Source organism: Danio rerio, chromosome 23 (assembly GCF_052040795.2).
Source record: "Danio rerio strain M-AB ecotype USA chromosome 23, GRCz13ab, whole genome shotgun sequence".
Lineage (NCBI taxonomy): Eukaryota > Metazoa > Chordata > Actinopteri > Cypriniformes > Danionidae > Danio > Danio rerio.
This window is the reverse complement of record NC_141043.1, coordinates 44,231,173-44,251,628: the sequence shown is the minus strand read 5'-3', so window position 1 is coordinate 44,251,628 and position 20,456 is coordinate 44,231,173. Positions and strand designations below refer to the sequence as shown.

Sequence of the window (20,456 nt, the reverse complement as noted above, 5' to 3'; positions counted from 1 at the left end):
AGAGCTGAGAGAAATACATATTTAGTGAAATCTGTTTTGCTTCTGAAGTACATTTATCTTGTCATGAGGTTGTTTATTTTTAGGATCTTTTTTCAGTCTTTAGTCTCAAGTTAAAATATTTGTTTCTATCTAATGTTTGAAGATACTCTCTCTCTCTCTTTCTCTCTCTCTCTCTTTTATCAATTTCTTTCTGATTACTAAAGGTTGGTTGTTATCATAAGGACTGGTGAAGAGGTCAGATGGATGGATGGATATTTTGGATGGATAGATAAATACTTGGATGGATGAATTGATGAATGGATCATAGATACTTTGAATGGATGGATGAATGCTTTGGACGGATGGACAGTTGGATATTTTGGATGGATGAATACTTTGGATGGATGGACAGTTGGATATTTTGGATGGATGAATACTTTGGATGGATGGACAGTTGGATATTTTAGATGGATGAATACTTTGGATGGATGGATGGATGGATGATGGATGGATGGATAGATAAGTACTTGGATGGATGGATTGATGTAAGAATGGATGATGGATACTTGGAATGCATGGATGGAGGGATGATAGATACTTTGGATGGATAAAGATGGATGGATGGATACACGAACGGACGGATAGATACTTTGGATGGATGAATACTTTTGATGGATAGATGGATAGATACATACATACTCTGGATGGAGAGATAGACAAATGGATAGATGGATGGATGGATGGATGGATGGATGAACAGATATTTTGGATGGATAGATTAATTTTTTGAATGGATGGATAGATACTTTGGATGGATGAATACTTTGGATGGATGGATGGATGGATGGATGGATGGATGGATGGATACTCTAAATGGATAGATAGACAATGGACAGACAGATAGATAGATAGATAGATAGATAGATAGATAGATAGATAGATAGATAGATAGATAGATAGATAGATAGATAGATAGATAGATAGATAGATAGATAGATAGATAGATAGATAGATAGATAACAATATGAAAATAGAACATTTCTTAAATTGACACACAAGGGTTAAATATTCTGAAACATGTTACTGATAGTTTGCAGGAGTTTATAGACTCTTCATTTTATTAAAGTAAATACAGTAACTTGTTTTGAGACTGAACTGCAGAAATGAACTTTTGCTCCCTGAATCAATTACTCATTCATTTAAAGAGTTTTAACCCTCTCAATTCCAGTGTATTTATATAACACATTATAATTTTTGTACAGTGTCACACGCGCGCACACACACACACACACACAAGCACGCGCGCACACACACACAAGCACGCGCACACACACACACACACACACGCACACACGCACACACACACACACACACACACACACACACACACACACACACACAAATACAAAACAAATGCAGATATTAATACAATACACCCACATGATTCTAATTGCGTAACTTATTATTTATTTGACCTGCAGTGCTCAACAGCAAGAAAAAAGAAATATTTTGCTTCCCAAGCCAAAGCTGAAACATGCTGTAATTTATTAGAATTTTTACATTTTAAAATAAGTTACAAGACCATAAACAAGAAAAATGCATGATGTTTTGTATGAACACAGTTAAAACGGTCATCAAAAACTTAAAAGCAAAACGACAAAAATGTTCATAAGAACACACAAAGGGTTAAAATAAGTATTAACTATTTAAATATGTTTAAGCATGTGATTTATTTATGCGATTCAAAATGTTCAGCATTTTTCAGTGTTACATGATCTTACAGAAATCATCATAATATGCAGATTTGATGATCAAGAAACATTTAAGATCATTGTTGAAACAACTGTGCTGCGTGCTTATTTTGTGGAAAAAAGGTTCAAAAAACAAATTAGTATTTAATTATTCATTTATCAATTAAGCATTAATTAATATTTTCTATAGGAAGCTTTACAATAATATATTTGTGCATATACATTAGATTAGCCAGTAACAACTTTTTTTTTATTAGCTCAACAAATTAATAGGTTGGGGACAAATATTAAATTAAACATAAACAGTAAAAAAGCTTTATATATATAATATATAAAATATTGTATAAATTTAAAACATATGATTAAATATTTTAATTATATAACATTTTATTTGATTGCATGTTTTAATTTAATTAATTAATTAATTTTCTTTTCAGCTTAGTCCCTTTATTAATCAAGGGTCACCACAGCAGAATGAACCACCGACTTATCCAGCAGGTTTTAACGCAGCGGACGCTCTTCCAGCCGCAACTTAATTTATTTATATATAATTAGCTCAGTGGTTAGCACTGATGCCTCACAGCGCAAAGGTTGCTGGTTTGAGCCTTAGCTGGGCCAGTTAGCATTTCTGCGTGGAGTTTGCATGTTCTCACAGTGTTGGCGAATAGGTGAAATTGAATAAAGGCTATAGGTGAATTGAATAAACTTTTTTATTCAATAAATTGAATTGAATTGAGTGTGAATGTGAGTGTGTATGGATTTTTCTTAGTACTGGGTTGCAGCTGGAAGGGCATCCGCTGTGTAAAACATATGCTGCTATTTTAACTAGGGGCGAGGCAGGTAGTGCTGTCGCCTCACAGCAAGAAGGTCGCTGGTTCGAATCTCGGCTCAGTTGGCGTTTCTGTGTGGAGTTTGCATGTTCTCCCTGCCTTCGCGTGGGTTTCCTTCGGGTGCTCCGGTTTCGCCCACAGTCCAAAGACATGCGGAACAGGTGAATTGGGTAGGCTAAATTGTCCGTAGTGTATGAGTGTGTGTGTGTGAATATGTGTGTGGATGTTTCCCAGAGATGGGTTGCGGCTGGAAGGGCATCCGCTGCGTAAAAACTTGCTGGATAAGTTGGCGGTTCATTCCGCTGTGGTGACCCCGGATTAATAAAGGGACTAAGCCGACAAGAAAATGAATGAATATTATAATTATATTATTCATTTAATTATTTATTTTCTTGCCGGTTAGTCCCTTTATTAATTCGGGGTCACCACAGCGGAATGAACCGCCAACTTATCCTTCCAGCCACAACCCATCTCTGGGAAATAATTATATTTCATTTAAATATATTATATAAAATATATGTTTTAATTTTAATTTATGTTATATTATAATATAAAAATTATGAATATAGTATAAATACAATTTAAAAAATTGTAGTATTTATTAGTTTCTAGCAATAAACTCATTTGAATTTAAATGTAAACTCAAAAAATTACATTTGCCTTTTGAAACCACACTATTATTGAGTTTTTAGGGACAACTTAATTGTTTTATGTTTAATCCACTTAAATTTGTAAAAAAAAACTAACTTTTTAATTTCACATTTAGTCATTAATTAAACTGTTTTGTTTAAATGAACCAAATGATAGTCTATATTCACTATGAAATAGATTTATAGATTTATGCGGCGCCCTGTAAATATGACACTAGAGGTCTGATGATAAATGAGTAAACCCGCTGTCTTTACTAGGTGACAGATTAACCGCTGCTCAACATGCAGTGTCAGAAGGTGGTTAAACATCAAACTTTCAGCTTGTCTGATTCGTGTTTTTGTGGTCTTGCGGGAAAGCTTTCATCTGAAGCGCAGGGAAGATGCAGAGGAAGCGGTTTGTTTCAATCATCGGGGGTTCACAGTGAGAACAGCCTTCATCTGAGAGCTGATTTCCCTTGTATTTCTCAGAAACAAGCCACGTCTGACACGAATACATGTACAACAGCGCTTTGAACTGATGTTAGCATTGACACATGCATCATTAAAAACCTAAAATACTACTTTAAGGTGAGACACTGCAGGAGGAAATACTGCGTGCTTTAGTCGCATTCTCACGAAAAACTTTACAACTGGGCAAGTTTTAAAAGAGCATCCGCGTGCACAAGGTTAGTAATTTGCATAATACACGCCCAAATCAGCTCCATATAAGGGCTTTTCCACAAGGTTCCAGAATTGTTTCATACATTTAGAATATTCATTCAGTTTCTCTATTTCAGAGATCACCACAGCAGAAGGAACCGCCAACTTATACCGCATAGGTTTTACACAGTGGATGCTCCTCCAGCCGCAACCCAGAACTGGAAAACACCCACACACACTAACAATCATACACTACGGCTAATTTAGTTCATCCAATTAATCTATAGCACGTCTTTGAACTGTTGGGGAAACCGGAGCACCCGGAGGAAACCCACGGTCTCTTGCCAACATGGAAACCACGCAAAAATGCCAACTCGTCCAGCCAGAACTCGAACCAGCGACCTTTTTGCTGTGAGGCCACAGTGCTAACCACTGAGCCACTGGGATGCCCAATGTGCAACATGTGAATATATTTTTAGGGCAAGTTCTATCACTAGCGAATTAGTTCTAAATGAGCGTCAGCATTGATAATGTAAGTTATTTGCATAATGAACGCCCAAACTAGCTCCATATAAGGGCTTTCCTCAAGGTTCTTGATTTTTTTTGTACATTTAGAATACATTTTAGTAATGATTTATTCGTGAAAACGTCCATATGCACATCTAAACTTCTCATAAAAGATTTTTTAGTCTAATTTGCAATACCTGAGTTTGTTCTTAAACTCGTTCTTTTGTTTGTGAATTTGACAATTAAATGATCATCTGCATCCATGAGGATACTCATTTGCATAATACACGCCCGAAAAAGTTTGCTTTTAATCTCGTTCTTTTGTTACTGAAATATGGCGTCTGCATGCACAATGTAAGTAATTTGCATAATACACGCCCAAATCAGCTTCATATATGGAATTTTCACAAAGTTATTGATTTATTTGTACATTTAGAAAACATTTTAATAATTTAAGACTTGTTGAATGATTTATTCGTGAAAACATCCGTACGCACATTTGAACTTCTCATACAAGATTGTTTGCCTAATTCACAACACGTGTTAGTTTGTTCTTAAACCAACGCTATCTCACGGCCATTCATAACTTTTTGATTTAGTGGCTAATTCATATAAATTCACATGATCTCGTTCGTACAATTTAATATGATTTGCTTTTTTGCTTTGATATGACGAGTTCTAAATAAGTGTCGCATGCAGAATGCAAGTCATTTGCATAATACACGCCCAAACTAATTCCATAAAGGAGCTTTCCACAAGGTTCTTGATTTTTTTTTTTACATTTAAACAATAATGATACATTTTTGTAATAATTTATGTGTGATAATGTCCGTATGAGCATTTGAACCTCATAAAAACATCCGACTAATTCGCAACGTGTGAGTATATTTTTAAACAAGTTCTTTCGTTAGGGAATTTGGCGAATTATTTGCATAATAAATGCCCAAATCAGCTAAATATAAGAGCTTCCCACAAAGTTCCTGAATTATTTTTTTGTATTTTTAGAAAACATTTTAGTAATTAAGTTTTTATGAATCATGATTTATTCGTAAAAACGTCTGTACGCACATTTGAACTTCTAAAAAAAGATTTTAGATTTCTTAAACCAATGCTATCTCACAGCAATTTGTAATTTTCTTATTTAGTGGCAAATTTTTATAAATCCATACGCTAATTCATACAATTCAATATGATTTGCTTTTCCCCCAATGACGGTTGGGTTTAAGGGTGGGGTTGGGTACTACGCCTCCTTTTTAAAATCGTAAATTTCCATACAACTGAATTCACACGAATTAGCCAATAAACTGTTAAAACGTAAAATACTTACATTTCCTCATGATATCAGGCTGTCTTAAACGTATTAGTGAAATATGACGATTTTTGAATGAGCTACAGCAAGCACTATGTAAGTCATTTGCATAATACACGCCCAAACTAGCTCCATATATGGGCTTTCCACAAGGTTCTTGATTTAGTTTGATACATTTAAATAATAATGATACATTTTTGTAATAATTTATGTGTGATAATGTCCGCATGTGCATTTCAACTTCTCATTAAAAACATTTGACTAATTTGCAACATGTGAGTATATTTTTAAACAAGTTCTTTCCTTGGTGAATTTCGTGAGTCATTTGCATAATAAATGCCCAAATCAGCTAAATATAAGAGGCTCCACAGAGTTCCTGAATTTTTTTTGTATATTTAGAATACATTTTAGTAATTAAGTTTTGACGAATCATGTGTGAAAATGTCTGTACGAACATTTAAACTTCACATAAAAGATTTTTTAGCCTAGTTTGCAACACATGCTTGTTTTTAACTTGTTCTTTCGATAGTGAATTTGGCAAGTTCTAGATGAATGTCTGCTTGCACAATGTAAATTATTTGCATAATGCACGCCCAAATCAGCTCCATATAAGGGCTTTACACAAGGTTCCAGAATTTTTTTTGAATATTTAGAAAACATTTTAGTGATTAAGTTTTGATGAACCATGATTAATTCGTGAAAACGTCTGTACGCGCATTTGAACTTCTAATCAAAACTTTCCGGCAATTTCACAACACGTTAAGTTTGTTGTTAAACTCGTTCTTTCATTAGTGAATTTGGCAAGTTTTAAATGACTGTTCACATGCATAAGTTTAGTCATTTGCATAATACACGCCCAAATCATTTTATTCATTTATTTACTTATTTATCAGGAGGCGCCACAGTGGAATGAACCTCCAGCTATTCCAGCATATGTGTAACACAGCAGATACCTCCCCAGCCGCAACCCAGTACTGGGAAACACCCATACACTCTCACATTCACACACACTCATACACTACGGTCAAGTTTGTTTACCCAATTCCCCTATAGCGCATGTGTTTGAACTGTAGGAGTAACCGGAGCACCCGGAGGTTACTCACTCCAACACGGGGAGAACATGCAAACTCCACACAGAAATGCCAATTGGCACAGCCGGGACTCAAACCAGTGACCCTCTTGCTGTGAGGCGACAGTGCTAACCATTAAGCTATCGTGCTACCCTACATCCTTTTATGACATGTTGACTTGATTGTTATTATTATTCGAGCCAGTTTTGAGTTTGGGCCGTAACAATGTCATTTTGACATCAAGGCAACCTAGGCTCATTCTGAAAACATAGCCCCGCTGACGTACTTGGAGACCGCCGATTTACGTGGCCGGAGGTACGTATGGCTGCATTTAGTTTTGTAAGCGAACGCTACGGGGCAATGTGACGCCGCTCCTCTTTGCGCTCGGCGGCTGACAGCTCACCTCCGCGTCGAGAGCTTTCCCATCACAACCAGTTTGTCCGGTTAGCTCGTCACGTTACGTTGGCGGAGCGGAGGAGCCGACTGCGGCAACGACCAGGTTCGAGTCCGGGGAAGAGCGGTTCCAGAAATCAGGTAAGACACACAAACAGAATCCAAAAAATAAAGCGAACGAGTTCATAACGGGGCGAGACTGCGGCAAAATCCGAAAACGCGGTCAAAATCGGACGAGGGCTTTTCTTTTTCTGGACAACTTTTGCAAATCGTCCCTTGGGTTTAGGGAAGAAGGAGGAGGTGGAGGGTGGCTGGGTCGGCCGATTGGCCGGCCACCTAATCAATCAATCAGTCGTGTATTCAGTCAGTCAGTCGGACAGACAGTCGCTCAACAGCGGCCTCCGGTGGCTTATTACACCAGAACAGCGCGGGCATGAACGGGGCGCGCTCGCGAAAAGCGTTCGAAATGCGAAAAAGCGCGCACAGCGGCCTCTTACAGATTAGCGAAAACAAAAACTGCACAAATACATACCTCCCGGGACGTTGGAGCTACATGTCCAGAATGAGACTGGGTTGCATCAAGGTACCCCTTAGATTGTAAGTCACTTTGCATGCACGTCTGCTTAATAAATAAATGTAAAAGTTGTTCAATAAAGAGGACGTTAAATCGTAAATGAATAACCTCTACTGACCAATCAGCATCATGAACAGAAATCAGAGGAAAAAATCTGCTTTATAAATCCACAAACAGTCTAGAAAGCATCATCTATGAACGCAGGAGATCTGCTGCTCGACTGCCTTTGATAGTTTCTGCTGTGAAATAATGAAGTGAACTAGAGTAGGAGTTTCATAAACAGCTCTCCTGTTTACGCTCAGGTCTATGAATGTAAATGTGCACGATTTCTCTTCATCATAACAACAGATGTGTTTGCGCTGACCTGCGTTGTTTTCATCCTCTCGCTGTTTTTCTTCTGTAATAATACCTGTCTGCTCATCTCAGTATGTAAACACTGCGAGCGCAGGCTGTTTACAGCTGTACGCCGAGCCAAATCAACACAAATCTCAATGCCTTTTTTCTTCTGCTGTTCAACGTAAGACACTGCAGGTGGGGATGGTTAAAAAAACAACTAATATTTATCACCGTACTTCCCCAGTTGATTGATTACATTAAGAATTGCTAACATATTTTCTATTAAGCTTTCTAACATGTCTAACATGTTTAGATATGCAAAATAAGCACTATTAATTAAACATGCATTCATTTGCATACATTACTAGCACGAAAATCTGAAACTTGGATGTAGTCAAGTTAAAAATGATTATTATTTCTTTCATATTTCAGCCAAGTTTTTACAGAGAGGATTTATTTCAAACAGTCAGAATATATATATATATATATATATATATATATATATATATATATATATATATATATATATATATTTTTTATTATTATTATTTATTAAGACAAATTTTGATCAAATCCCTCTATAAAAGCCGTCAGAATATTGATACATATTTTTATTGTCAGGTTATTTATATATTAATGTGATTAAATCTAAGTTTGTTGTTAAAGACTCGTTTAGAAAAAAAAAAACATCCTTTAAAAATTATGATTGTATTATAAACTCACTGGCCACTTTATTAGATACACCTGTATAACTGCTCATTAAGGCAAATTTCTAATTAGCTAATCACATAGCAGCAACTCAATTGTAGACATGGTCAAGACGATCTGCTGCAGTTCAAGCCGAGCAGTTCGATGCCAGAGGTCAGAGGAGAATGGCCAGACTGGTTCCAGTTGATAGAAAGGCAACAGTAACTCAAATACCCACTGGTTACAGCCGAGGTATGCAGAAGAGCTTCTCTGAATATACAACACGTCCAACCTTGAGGCAGATGAGCTACAGCAGCAGAAGACTACACTCATGTCAGCTAAGAACAGGAAACTGATGCAACAATTCACAATGGCTCCCGAAAATTGGACAATAGAAGTCTGGAAAAACGTTGCCTGGTCTGTTGAGTGTCCATTTCTGCGGCAACATTCTGATGGTAGTGTCAGAATTTGGTGTCAACAACATGAAAGCATGGATCCATCCTGCCTTGTATCAATGGTTTAGGCTGGTGTTGGTGGTGTAATGGTGTTGGGGACATTTTCTTGGCACACTTTGGGTCCATTTGTACCAATTGAGCCTTGTGTCAAAGCCACAGCCTACCTGAGTATTGTTGCTGACCATGTCCATCCCTTTATGAGCACAGTATATCCATCTTCTAATGGCTACTTCCAGCAGGATACCTCGCCATGTCATAAAGCGTGAATCATCTCAGACTGGTTTCTTGAACATGACAATGAGTTCACTGTACTCAAATGGCCTCCACAGTCACCAGAGCTCAACCCAATAGAGCACCTTTGGGATATGTTGGAAAGGGAGATTCGCATCATGGATGTGCAGCCGACAAATCTGCAGCAACTGTGCGATGCTATAATGTCAATATGGCGCAAAACCTCTAAGGAATGTTTCCCATACCTTGTTGAACCTATACCATGAAGGATTAAGGCAGTTCTGAAGGCAAAAGGGGGTCCAACCCGGTACTAGTAAGGTGTACCTAATAAAGTGGCCGGTGAGTGTAACTAAAAGTGAATTGGATCAACTTAATTTAGCCATAGTGTATGGGTATTTCCCAGTACTAAGTTGTGGCTGAAAGGGCATCCACTGCGTGAAACCTATGCTAAAATAGTTGGTGGTTCAGTTCGCTGTAGCAACTCTAAATAAATAAGCGACTAAGCTAAAGAAAACTAATGAATCAATGTAAACAAACCCATTAAATTTAGTAATGTTCAACTTTTTCTTTAAATTCAGTCCATATATTCTTTTTGCAACCGCTTAACTTTAAAAAATGAGTAACTCAAATGAATATTTTTGCAGTGTCCTTTACTACAGTAATACAGTACACTGCATTCTCAGTCTCCAGCACGTTTTGCTTACATCTGCTGTTTGTTCTGGCTCCGGAGGCCGGTCTAGTCGCTGCTTAACCATTAAGCGGCTCCGTCCGGCCCTTTATATCTCACGCTTTAACCAGTTCATAATCTCTGAGCGCTGAATTCAGCTGCATGCGTGTTAAAGTTCAGATGCCAAGCGGAGAGATGATAACTGGATTTCTTCTGACTATTATTTTACTGTCACCTGTCGTGGCTCAGGATCTTTGTAAAGGTAAAACAACTTTTTCACAAGGACGATTCTGAGATTTAATGTGTTTGAGTGAGCTTGTTTTCGTCTGATGTGCTGGTCATTTAGATTGGCTACAGATATTTATAATCTCAAAGGCTTTTTTTCCTCACAAAGACTGAAAAACTGGAAAGCTTTTCGAGCCGTTTGAGAGGCTGAATTGAATGGGTTTTCAAGAATACGCTCAGGCAGATGGGGTTGAGGGTTTTTTTCAGATAATAATGTTTTCTTCTTTTCACTTGAGTTAATAGACTGAATGGATTTCATCATAAGAATGAAGAAATGGCATGTTTGGAGGAGATTCAGGGTCATATTTTAGCTCAAAATTAATAGATAATTATGATTATTTCATCAAATTCATAATCATATTTCGCTTAAATTCTCATAGTATCTCATAAAGTATTAATAAAATTGTAAAAGTTTATCATGATACACTAATGAAACTAATATAAATATAATTTTGATGAAATTTATAACCATATTTTACTTCAATTCTCATATAATAGCTCATAAAGTATTAATAAAACTGTAAAAGTTTATCATGATACGTTAATAACACTAATATAAAGATCATTTTAATCAAATTCATAACCATATTTCACTTCAATTCTCTTAATAGCTCATAAACTATTAATAAAACTTCAGTAGTTTATCATGATACGTTAATTACACTAATAAAAAGATCATTTAATCAAATTCATAACCATATTTTACTTCAATTCTCATAATAGCTCATAAAGTATTAATAAAACTGTAAAAGTGTATCACGATACACTAATAAAACTAATATAAATATAACTTTGATGAAATTCATAACCATATTTCACTTCAATTCTCATATCTCATAAACTATTAATAAAACATCAGTAGTTTATCATGATACGTTAATAACACTAATATAAAGATCATTTTAATCAAATTCATAACCATATTTCACTTCAATGCTCATAAAGAATTAATCAATAATCTCATAAAGAATTAATAAAACTGTAATACTCTATCATACACTGATAAAACTAATATAAATATAATTTTGATGAAATTCATAGTCATATTTCACTTCAATTCTCATAATATCTCATAAAGATTTAATAAAACTTCAGTAGTTTATGATATACTAATAAAATTAATGATGATTATTTTCATCAAATTCATAATCAAATTTCACTTCAATTCTCATAATATCTCATAAAGTATTAATAAAAGTGTAATAGTTTATCATGATACACCAATAAGACTAATATGAAGATAATTTTAATGAAATTTATAATCATATTTCACTTTAATTCTCATAATATCAAACAATAAAATTATTAACAAGGTGACATAGTGGCGCAGTAGGTTGTGCTGTCGCCTCACAGCAAGAAGGTCGCTGGTTCGATCCTCGGCTCAGTTTGCATGTTCTCCCTGCGTTCGCAAGGGTTTTCTCTGGGTGCTCCGGTTTCCCCCACAGTCCAAAGACATGCGGTGCAGGTGTATTGGGTTGGCTAAATTGTCTGTAGTGTATGAGAATGTGTGTGTGAATGTTTCCCAGAGATGTGTTGCGGCTGGAAGGGCATCCGCAGCATAAAAAATGTGCTGGATAAGTTGGCGGTTCATTCCGCTGTGGCGACCCCACATTAATAAAGGGTCTAAGCCGACAAGAAAATGAATGAATGAATGTATAAACAAAACTGTAATAGTTTATCAATACCAATAGTTTACCAATAACACTAATATGATAATAATTTTCATTAAATTCATAACCATATTTTACTTTAATTCTCATAATGTATCATAAAGTGTTAATAAAACTTTAATAAAAAGTTTATCATGATAAACCAATAACACTAATATGAAGATAATTTTCATCAAATTCAGCATATTTCACTTCAATTCTCATGTCTCATAAAGTTTTAATAAAATAAATGATAAACTTTATAAAAGTATTAATTTGGCATTTTTAGCAGATTAATGTCTTTTTACATATGTAATGTAAATAATGTACTTAAAGGTACATGTATTTCAAAAATAAAATCTTTGTATTAAATATTCAATTATACTATGCAAATGTGCTGCTTAACATTCATTCATTCATTTTCTTTTCGGCTTAGTCCCTTTAATCATGGGTCGCCACAGCGGAATGAACCGCTAACTTATCCAGCATACGGTTTACGCAGCGGATGCCCTTCCAGCTGCAACCCATCTCTGGGAAACATGCATTCAAACTCACTTACTCACAATCATTCTCGACGGACAATTTAGCCTACCCAATTCACTTGTACCGCATGTCTTTGGAATTGTGGGGGAAATCGGAGCACCTGGAGGAAACCCATGCAAACGCAGGGAGAACATGCAAACTCTACACAGAAACACCGAGGGTCGAACCAGTGACCTTCTTGCTGTGAGGCGACAGCACTACCTACTGAACCACTTGCTTAACAATCATTTATATTTAATTGAGTCATTTTTATTTTTATATACTGTTTTAAAGTTCTTTATTTTATATTTTATTGTATTGTATGCTTTATAATTCGGTTGAGTTTTGGCATTTTAATAATAAGTATCGCCTTTTTAAAAATAACGTTTCATTTAAAGTTCAAGTATTTAAATAATTGTAGCAATTGTTGTAGTGCCTTCAAAAACGTAATGTATTTCAAATAATGTAATAAAACTACAACTGTTTTGTTTATAAAAATGAAAAAAATATATAAATAAAAAAAGGAAAAAACTATATATAGTTTATATAGCCACTTTATTAGGTACAGATTACTAGTGCCGGGTTGGACCCCCTTTTGCCTTCTGAACTGCCTTTATCCTTGACATGATAGCATCACACAGTTCACATCCATGACGTGAATCTCCCATTCCACCACATCCCAAAGATGCTCTATTGGATTGAGGCTGGGGACTGTGGAGGCCATTGAGTCCTATCCTGCTGGAAGTAGCCATCAGGAGAGTGGTCATAAAGGGATGTACATGGTCAGCAACAATACTTGGGTAGGCTGTGGGTGCCCAAAGTGTGCCAACAAAATATCCCCCACACCATTACACCACCACCACCACCAGCCTGAACCATTGACACTAGGCAGGATGGGTCCATGCTTTCATGTTGCTGATGCCAAATTCTGACACTACCATACGAATGTCACAGCAGAAATCAACTCATCAGACCAGGCAAAGTTTCTTTAATCTTTCATTGACAATTTTAGTGAGTCTGATTGAACTGTAGCCTCAGTTTCCTGTTCTTAGCTGACAGGAGTGACACCCGACAGGAGTGGTTTTCTGCTGCTGTAGACCATCTCTGCATACCCATGGTTATTTGATTTACTGTTGCCTTTCTATCAGCTGGCACCAGTCTGGCCATTCTCCTCTGACCTCTGGCATCAACATGGCGTCTGCACCCACAGAACTGCCGCTCACTGGATATTTTCTCTTTTTCGGACCATTCTCTGTAAACCCTAGAGATGGTTGTGCGTGAAAATTCCAGTAGATCAGCAGTTTCTGAAATACTCAGACCAGCCCGTCTGGCACCAATAACCATATCACGTTCAAAGTCAATTAAACCAGCTTTCTTCCCCATTCTGATGCTCAGTCTGAACTGCAGCAGATCGTCTTGAACATGTCTAAATGCATTGAGTTGCTGCCATGTCATCAGCTGATTAAAAATGTGCGGTAGCAAGCAGTATACAGGGGCGTAGTAGACAATTTAAAAGTGGGGGGACAGCTGTATGAAGACCAAAGGTTTACATTCTTAATCACCTGTTTCTAAATGGCCTGTCTCTAAAAGTACGGGGGACGAATCCCCCCGTCCCCCCCAGTTGCTATGCCCCTGGCAGTGTACCTAATAAAGTGGCCGGTGAGTGTATATACATACATAAACAGCATATATAATCATTTTTATTGTGTCCAAATAGGCTTCAATGTCTTTATACAAAATGTTAAATGTTTTCTTTTTCCTACCACATGCTTGAGAGATTCACCAACCAGGGAAAAGACGAACTCAATTCACTCAATTCAGGAACACACATTTAAAGGAAAACTAATGTTCAGAGGAAGTGTGAAATTTCAGTGAAGCAAAACAGAGTTTAAATAAGGACATAATCATCGCCGGAGCATCTAAACACCCCAAACTCCATTAAACCACTTTGTTGTGCAACCAAAAAAAAAAAAGAAAAGAAAAAAACAGACGGAGATTGTTGTTGGGCATCTGAGCTCATCCTTATCTCATTCAGTTCAGTCTCTGGAAATAAAGTGACGTGTGAATTCCCAAACAAGACTCTTTTACGAGGACGGCAAATAAGGACACAGCCAGTCTTATCGGCCCTCAAAGAACAGGGAGAAACACTGATCTACAACAACAAACCCACATCACTGTGAATAAATCATCTCTCTTTCTTTCTATCTCCCAGAAAGCAAAGATGGATTCAAAGTCAGGATCAGCTTAAAAACAGCCCTCGGAAATGACGCCGTAGGTTTGGCGTTTTGTTTCTTCTCTTTTAATTTGGCTTTATGTCTATGTTCATCATTTTATTCCGGCTTATTGATCTCCCGTGCAATATGTTAAATAATTCAGCATTACTTCTCCCTCTTTCTCTCAGTACGAGTGGAATGAGAGTGAGAAGTTTCTCTTCAGATCTACTCTGGCGTATGCGATGAGGAAAAAAACTGGGGAGGACACGTATAAGTGAGTAAATCCAGCGCTCCAACAGGTGACACACTTAAAGGGACAGTTCATCAAGAAAGGAAAACTCTGTGATCATTTAGTCATCCTCCACTCACTTTCAATCCTGTTTCAGGGGATGGGGGGTGGGGGGTTGGGAAAGAAAAGAACTGCAATGTCTTCCTAAATTGTGGAAAAACCCTGTGGAAAAAAGGTTTTAAGCAAACGCACAATATGACTGTTGTTAAAAAAATCTAAAACATTTTACAAGTAGCCTAACTTTTATTTTAAATCTTGAACCTTACGCCCCAATTACACGGGGCCTCAGTGTCAACACTTGACTGAATGCGTGTCTGAAGTTGGGGCTGAAGCGATCGTCATAGAAGCATCAGCCAATGAAATTCAGTCAGCAATAGGCCACTGTCTAGCTGGTGTATTTGCATACAGCGATCTGATAGGCTGATGCTTCCATCAGCGCTTGAAAAGTTGAGCTAGTCCCAACTTCTGCATTGAGCAACGCCTCTGAAGCAGCGCAGACGGATCCACAATGCAGTTTGGCAACGCCTGACGTCACCCATTCAAAATGAATGGGAAGCGTTGACGCTGACGCCCCGTGTGAATGGTGCGTTATTCTTGAGAGAAAAAAAAACGACCAATGAAAAGGTCCGAAGCACCAAAAGCAGCCTATTCAAGTTCATTTTAATACTTATTAGGCTGTGTATAAAAATGAAGGGGTAGCATAAATAATGTATCGGTGCTCTTTGTTTAAGGGATTTATCAGAACAAACATCAAAATCAGAAAATGTGGAAAAAATAATATAAAGCCTAAATCACTGTTCCTTAAAACTGCGGCTACATCAGGTTCCCCTGCTGAAGTCAAGTGTTATCAAAACGTGTAGGCGCAGTTTTAAGAAATATGTCAGTAAAAGCTTTTTAATATTTTTTCCACATCTTTCAAATGCCTTAGACCAGTGGTTCTTAAACTGTGGTACGCAAAGATATCAAATGTGTCATGTACATGGTACATATATTTCAAAATGTATTAAATGATTTATATATGAATATGGCATTATATTTTTATGTGTTTTTAAAAAAAATGTTGCCATTTTTAGTTTTTGTTTGCTTGTTTTTTTTTTACATATAAGCACAGTACAGTGTTAATGTTCAGACTATTTATAATGTTTTAAATGGCTGACAATAATAAATATTCTCAATAATAGAAATTAATCTGGCACTTTTTAGAACTGTGCAGAGCTGTAGCTGCTTTACTGGGCTTACTACGCTACTGTATTTCAATGCTGCTCATTATGGTGGCACTTGGAAAGACTATTTTTTTCTGAGGTGATACTTGATAAAAAAAGTTTGAGAACCGCTGCCTTAGACTGACTTTTGCTGTTTAAACTAATTAGGTTGTTGTTGTTAGATGAATTTTCAAGAGAGGCTAGAAGAAAATCGTGAAGCTCTTTTTTTTATATTTGTTTATTATAAATTTTTTGGAAATTTTGCATTCATAGGTACATCAAAAATGAAGGACGCAACAAGCTAATCCAGCTAAAATTTGTGTTTAAAATGCCACTTATTGGAGTGTTTAAACATCATAATTAAATAAAAAAAATGAAGAGATTAACTGCAAAATAGTTTACATTTTGAGAAAAAAAAACACCCCTTTCACCAGGCGCGCTACGGGCCTGTGTTTGGGTTTCTTTCTTCTGTTGAACACAAAGGAAGATATACTGATGAGTTGCGAATAAATAATAAGTGCAAAGGACTTGAAAAGATGTACGTATCTTAAAGAATCTCGTCACCAAAGAGCAATGATCAATTATTCACTTATGAAGCTCCTTTTGTGTGTTTTGGATGGTATTATACTGAAGAATGTTTGTCTTACTGTGGATCTCAATCCTTCAGAAAATCTTCCTTTGTGTTCAACAGAAGAGAGAAACTCAAAGTTTAGACTTGAGGGCGAGTAAATAATGAGCAACTTTTCATTTTTTGGGTGAACTATCCCTTTAAATCAAGAAGCATTTATTGGAGGACGTTAAAACTACAAACTTTAAAGCTCAAATTGAATTTTTTTATTCTCATGATGGATGTTTTTTTACTAAAATTAAATAATTACATTATACAGTACAACTTGGGGGCAGCATGGTGGCTCAGAGGTTGGCATTGTAATCAGGACACATTGCATTCTTAGCCTGCTAGAGCTAATGGCTAGCATATTACATTGTTAATTGTTAGTTATACATTCATTTTTTTATTTCTGATGTCTTGACATGTGATTAATGTATTTTTAGCGCATTACTAGCATGCTAGAGCTACTGGCTAAAGATTCCCACCTCTACACACACAAACATTATATATATATATATATATATATATATATATATATATATATATATATATATATATATATAAATATACACACACTATACCTGACAAAAGTCTTGTCGCCAATCCTAGTTTTAGTAACAACAAATAATAACTGGATTTCTAGTTGATCATTTGGTATCAGAAGTGGCTTATATGAAAGGCAAAGGCCTCTAGATTACGCTTATTTTACCACAATAAAATATGATCATGCCTTTGACTTTTAATGATTTAATTAGGACAGTAAGGTCTGATTCTGCTTAGACAAATTACTTTTCTCTTAACAGAAATAATGTCCAGTATAGAATATAAAGTCATGCTGCAGTGGAAACAGAATGAATATTGTGTCTGACTCCATCATGAGCTTGGAGGACTGCATCCATACATCTCTGCAATGACTCAAATCACTTATTAATAAAGTCATCTGGAATGGCAAAGAAAGTGTTCTTGCAGGACTCCCAGAGTTCATCAAGATACTTTGGATTCATCTTCAATGTCTCCTTCATCTTACCCCAGACATGCTCAATAATGTTCATGTCTGGTGACGGGGCTGGCCTTGATACCTCAGGCTGTTGATGTTGCCATCCACTGCAGATCTCTCCCACCCCAAACCATGATTTTCATTCACCAAACTTGACTTATTTCTTTGAGAATCTTGGCTTCAGGCGGGTTTCAGTAGATCTTTTGCAGTATTTGTGATGATTGGGATGCAGTTGATGCAGATGATTCATGGGAAAAATGTTCCTTCTGCCATGTTTTCAAATGATCAAGTTATTATATGTTCCTCTTACAACTGGGAGCGACGACAAGACTTTTGTCAGGTAGTATATATATATATATATATATATATAATACAGCAGTATACAAACTAAAAAAATAGTAAAGTGTGTCAAAAAAACAGGAAAAGACAGAGTATTTTGGAAGTTTTCATTCCATTAGACTGTAAAACACTTCACGAAGGTCCCAAACTCTGGAAATGGACAGGTGTAGTTTTCACCAGTAGTGTCTCACTGTAACAGAACATAATCAATGGCAAAAACAGGGAGCACTTCCAGCGTGATTGAAAACGTGAGCAGAATGATTTTGAGTAAGAGCTGACGGCTGCTGAATGTCCCCGTGAGACTAAAGCAGTCTATGTTTGCAACAGTGTGAAACACTGAGCTGTTAAAATGCAACACGGCTTGTTTAACAACAGACGGCCAATCATAAGCATCCTCAGTGCTTGCTTTATTAAATATTCATGTGCTCTGTAGAGCTGCAGATACATTCGGGTGCTTTGTTTCTTACGTTTTACGACCCGAGGGAAACAGGTGGTGTGTTTTAGAAAACTTCACAGAGCCGAAGTAAATTATTTGGCCATATTTCTAAATGCAAAAAAAACACTTATTAAAACTGGCCTGCTTAGACATGCGTGCTTGTCCAATCAAATTAAAATATCTTATAAATATTCAAATGAGAACACTGACCTAACCTTGGGTTTACAATTAAAATTGGTACGCATAGCTGTGGAGCCGCAGAAACTGAAACAATTTGTTTTTACTATTATGACAAAAACACCGGCTCATTCTGAAAACGTAGCCCTGATATACATTTCTAGAGATCATGAATTATGTAGCCAGACGTACGCATGGTTGCATTATGTCTTTAAAGCGAATGTTACATAGCGGTATGATGCAGTTCCTTTTGGCGCTTACCAGCTGACCGCTTACCTCCGTATGGACTGCTTTCTCGCTGTTACCAGTTTGTCCAGTTAGCTCACCTGATATGTGGGCGGACTTGAGATGCAGAGAAGAGTTGACAGCGAAGAATGGTTCCAGACTGCAGGTAAGACAAAAATAGAAACAAAAAATAAATAAAACAAGTAAATAACAGGGTGATATCGTGGTAAAATATGAAAACATGGTAAAAATCAAGTGAGGGCTTTTCTTTTTCAGGATTCCTTTAAAAAACACTATCGGTTGGGTTTATGGAAGAAGGAGGGGGGGTCAGTTGATCGGTCAGTAAGTCATTCAGTCAGTCGACAGTGGCCGTGGATTTACGTGAGAGGAGCATGCACAAATGGCTCACGCTAGAGAAATTTGGGATCTCAAAAAGCGTACACAGTGGACTCTGGTAGATTCTCGAAAACAAAAACTGCAAAAAACGCAGCTCCTGGGACATATTTGGCGCTCTCCAAAAATGTATATAGCGGTACGATTTCAGAATGAGCCTGGGTTGTAGGAAAACCAATGGTTAGTTTTTTTACAACATAGGTTCAGTCAAAAAACGTAGCCCTAAACACATTTCTGGAGATCGCGAATTATGTAGCCAGAGAAACGTATTGCTGCATTTTGTCTTTAAGATCAGTGCTACTAGGCGGTATGACATCGGTCCTTTTCGCACTTACCAGCTGACCACTTACCTATGTGTGGATGACTTTTCCACTGTTACCAGTTTATCCAGTGGCTCACCAAGTATTTCAGCAGACTTGAGATGCAGAGCGGAGTTGACGGCGACAACAGGGTTAGAGTCCGACGAAAAACAGTTCCAGTAAGCAGGAAAGACAAAAAAGACAACAATGAAACAAACAAGTAAATAACAGGGTGAGAATGTGCTAAAATCTAAAAACGTGGTAAAAATTAGGCAATGACTTTTCTTTTTCTGGATTGCTTTTTTAAAACTGTTGGTTGGGTTTAGGAAAGTGGGTGGAAGCTAGTCAATAGGTGCTTTTGAAAACACTATTGGTTGAGTTTAGGGAAGGAGGGTGGATCAGTCGATTGGTCGGGTCAGTCAATCAGTCAATCAGATGACAACGGCTTCAGGTGGATTTACGAGAGAAGAGCATGCACGAATGGCTCACGCTAGAGAAATTTGGGATCTCAAAAAGCGTACACAGCGGCCTCTGGTGGATTCGCAAAAACAAAAACTGCTAAAAAACGTAGCTCCTGGGACATATTTGGCGTTCTCCAGAAATGTAAATAGCAGTACGTTTTCAGAATAAGCTAGGTTGTATGAAAATCAATGGTTACAGTTTTTCACAACACAGACCCATTCTGAAAACGTAGCCTTAAATACATTTCTAGAGATTGTGAATTATGTAGCCAGAGGAACGT

General features: G+C 36.8%; 1 protein-coding gene and 1 long non-coding RNA gene across 4 annotated transcripts in view; one reads left to right on the top strand and one right to left on the bottom strand.

Moving 5' to 3' along the window:
- Positions 1 to 10,164: 10,164 nt before the first annotated feature.
- Positions 10,165 to 20,456, top strand: part of cltrn (collectrin, amino acid transport regulator) — a 33,060-nt gene continuing 22,768 nt past the window's right edge. Inside the window, exons 1-4 of one of the 3 annotated variants that reach the window (XM_087305427.1) lie at positions 12,770 to 13,883; positions 13,993 to 14,098; positions 14,156 to 14,805; positions 14,936 to 15,021. In XM_087305427.1, the coding sequence (XP_087161553.1) occupies positions 14,990 to 15,021 (32 nt within the window). In that variant the 5' untranslated portion in view covers positions 12,770 to 13,883; positions 13,993 to 14,098; positions 14,156 to 14,805; positions 14,936 to 14,989. Of the gene's footprint in view, positions 10,341 to 12,769; positions 13,884 to 13,992; positions 14,099 to 14,155; positions 14,806 to 14,935; positions 15,022 to 20,456 lie in introns of those variants that run through there. The other 2 variants (NM_001139458.1, XR_015522738.1) reach the window with 2 other exon arrangements.
- On the bottom strand, positions 10,216 to 13,028 carry LOC147838278 (uncharacterized). Its single transcript, XR_015524055.1, has 3 exons — positions 12,656 to 13,028; positions 12,177 to 12,529; positions 10,216 to 10,789 (listed from the first exon to the last, which is right to left on the bottom strand). It is a non-coding gene; the product is annotated as an uncharacterized LOC147838278 (long non-coding RNA).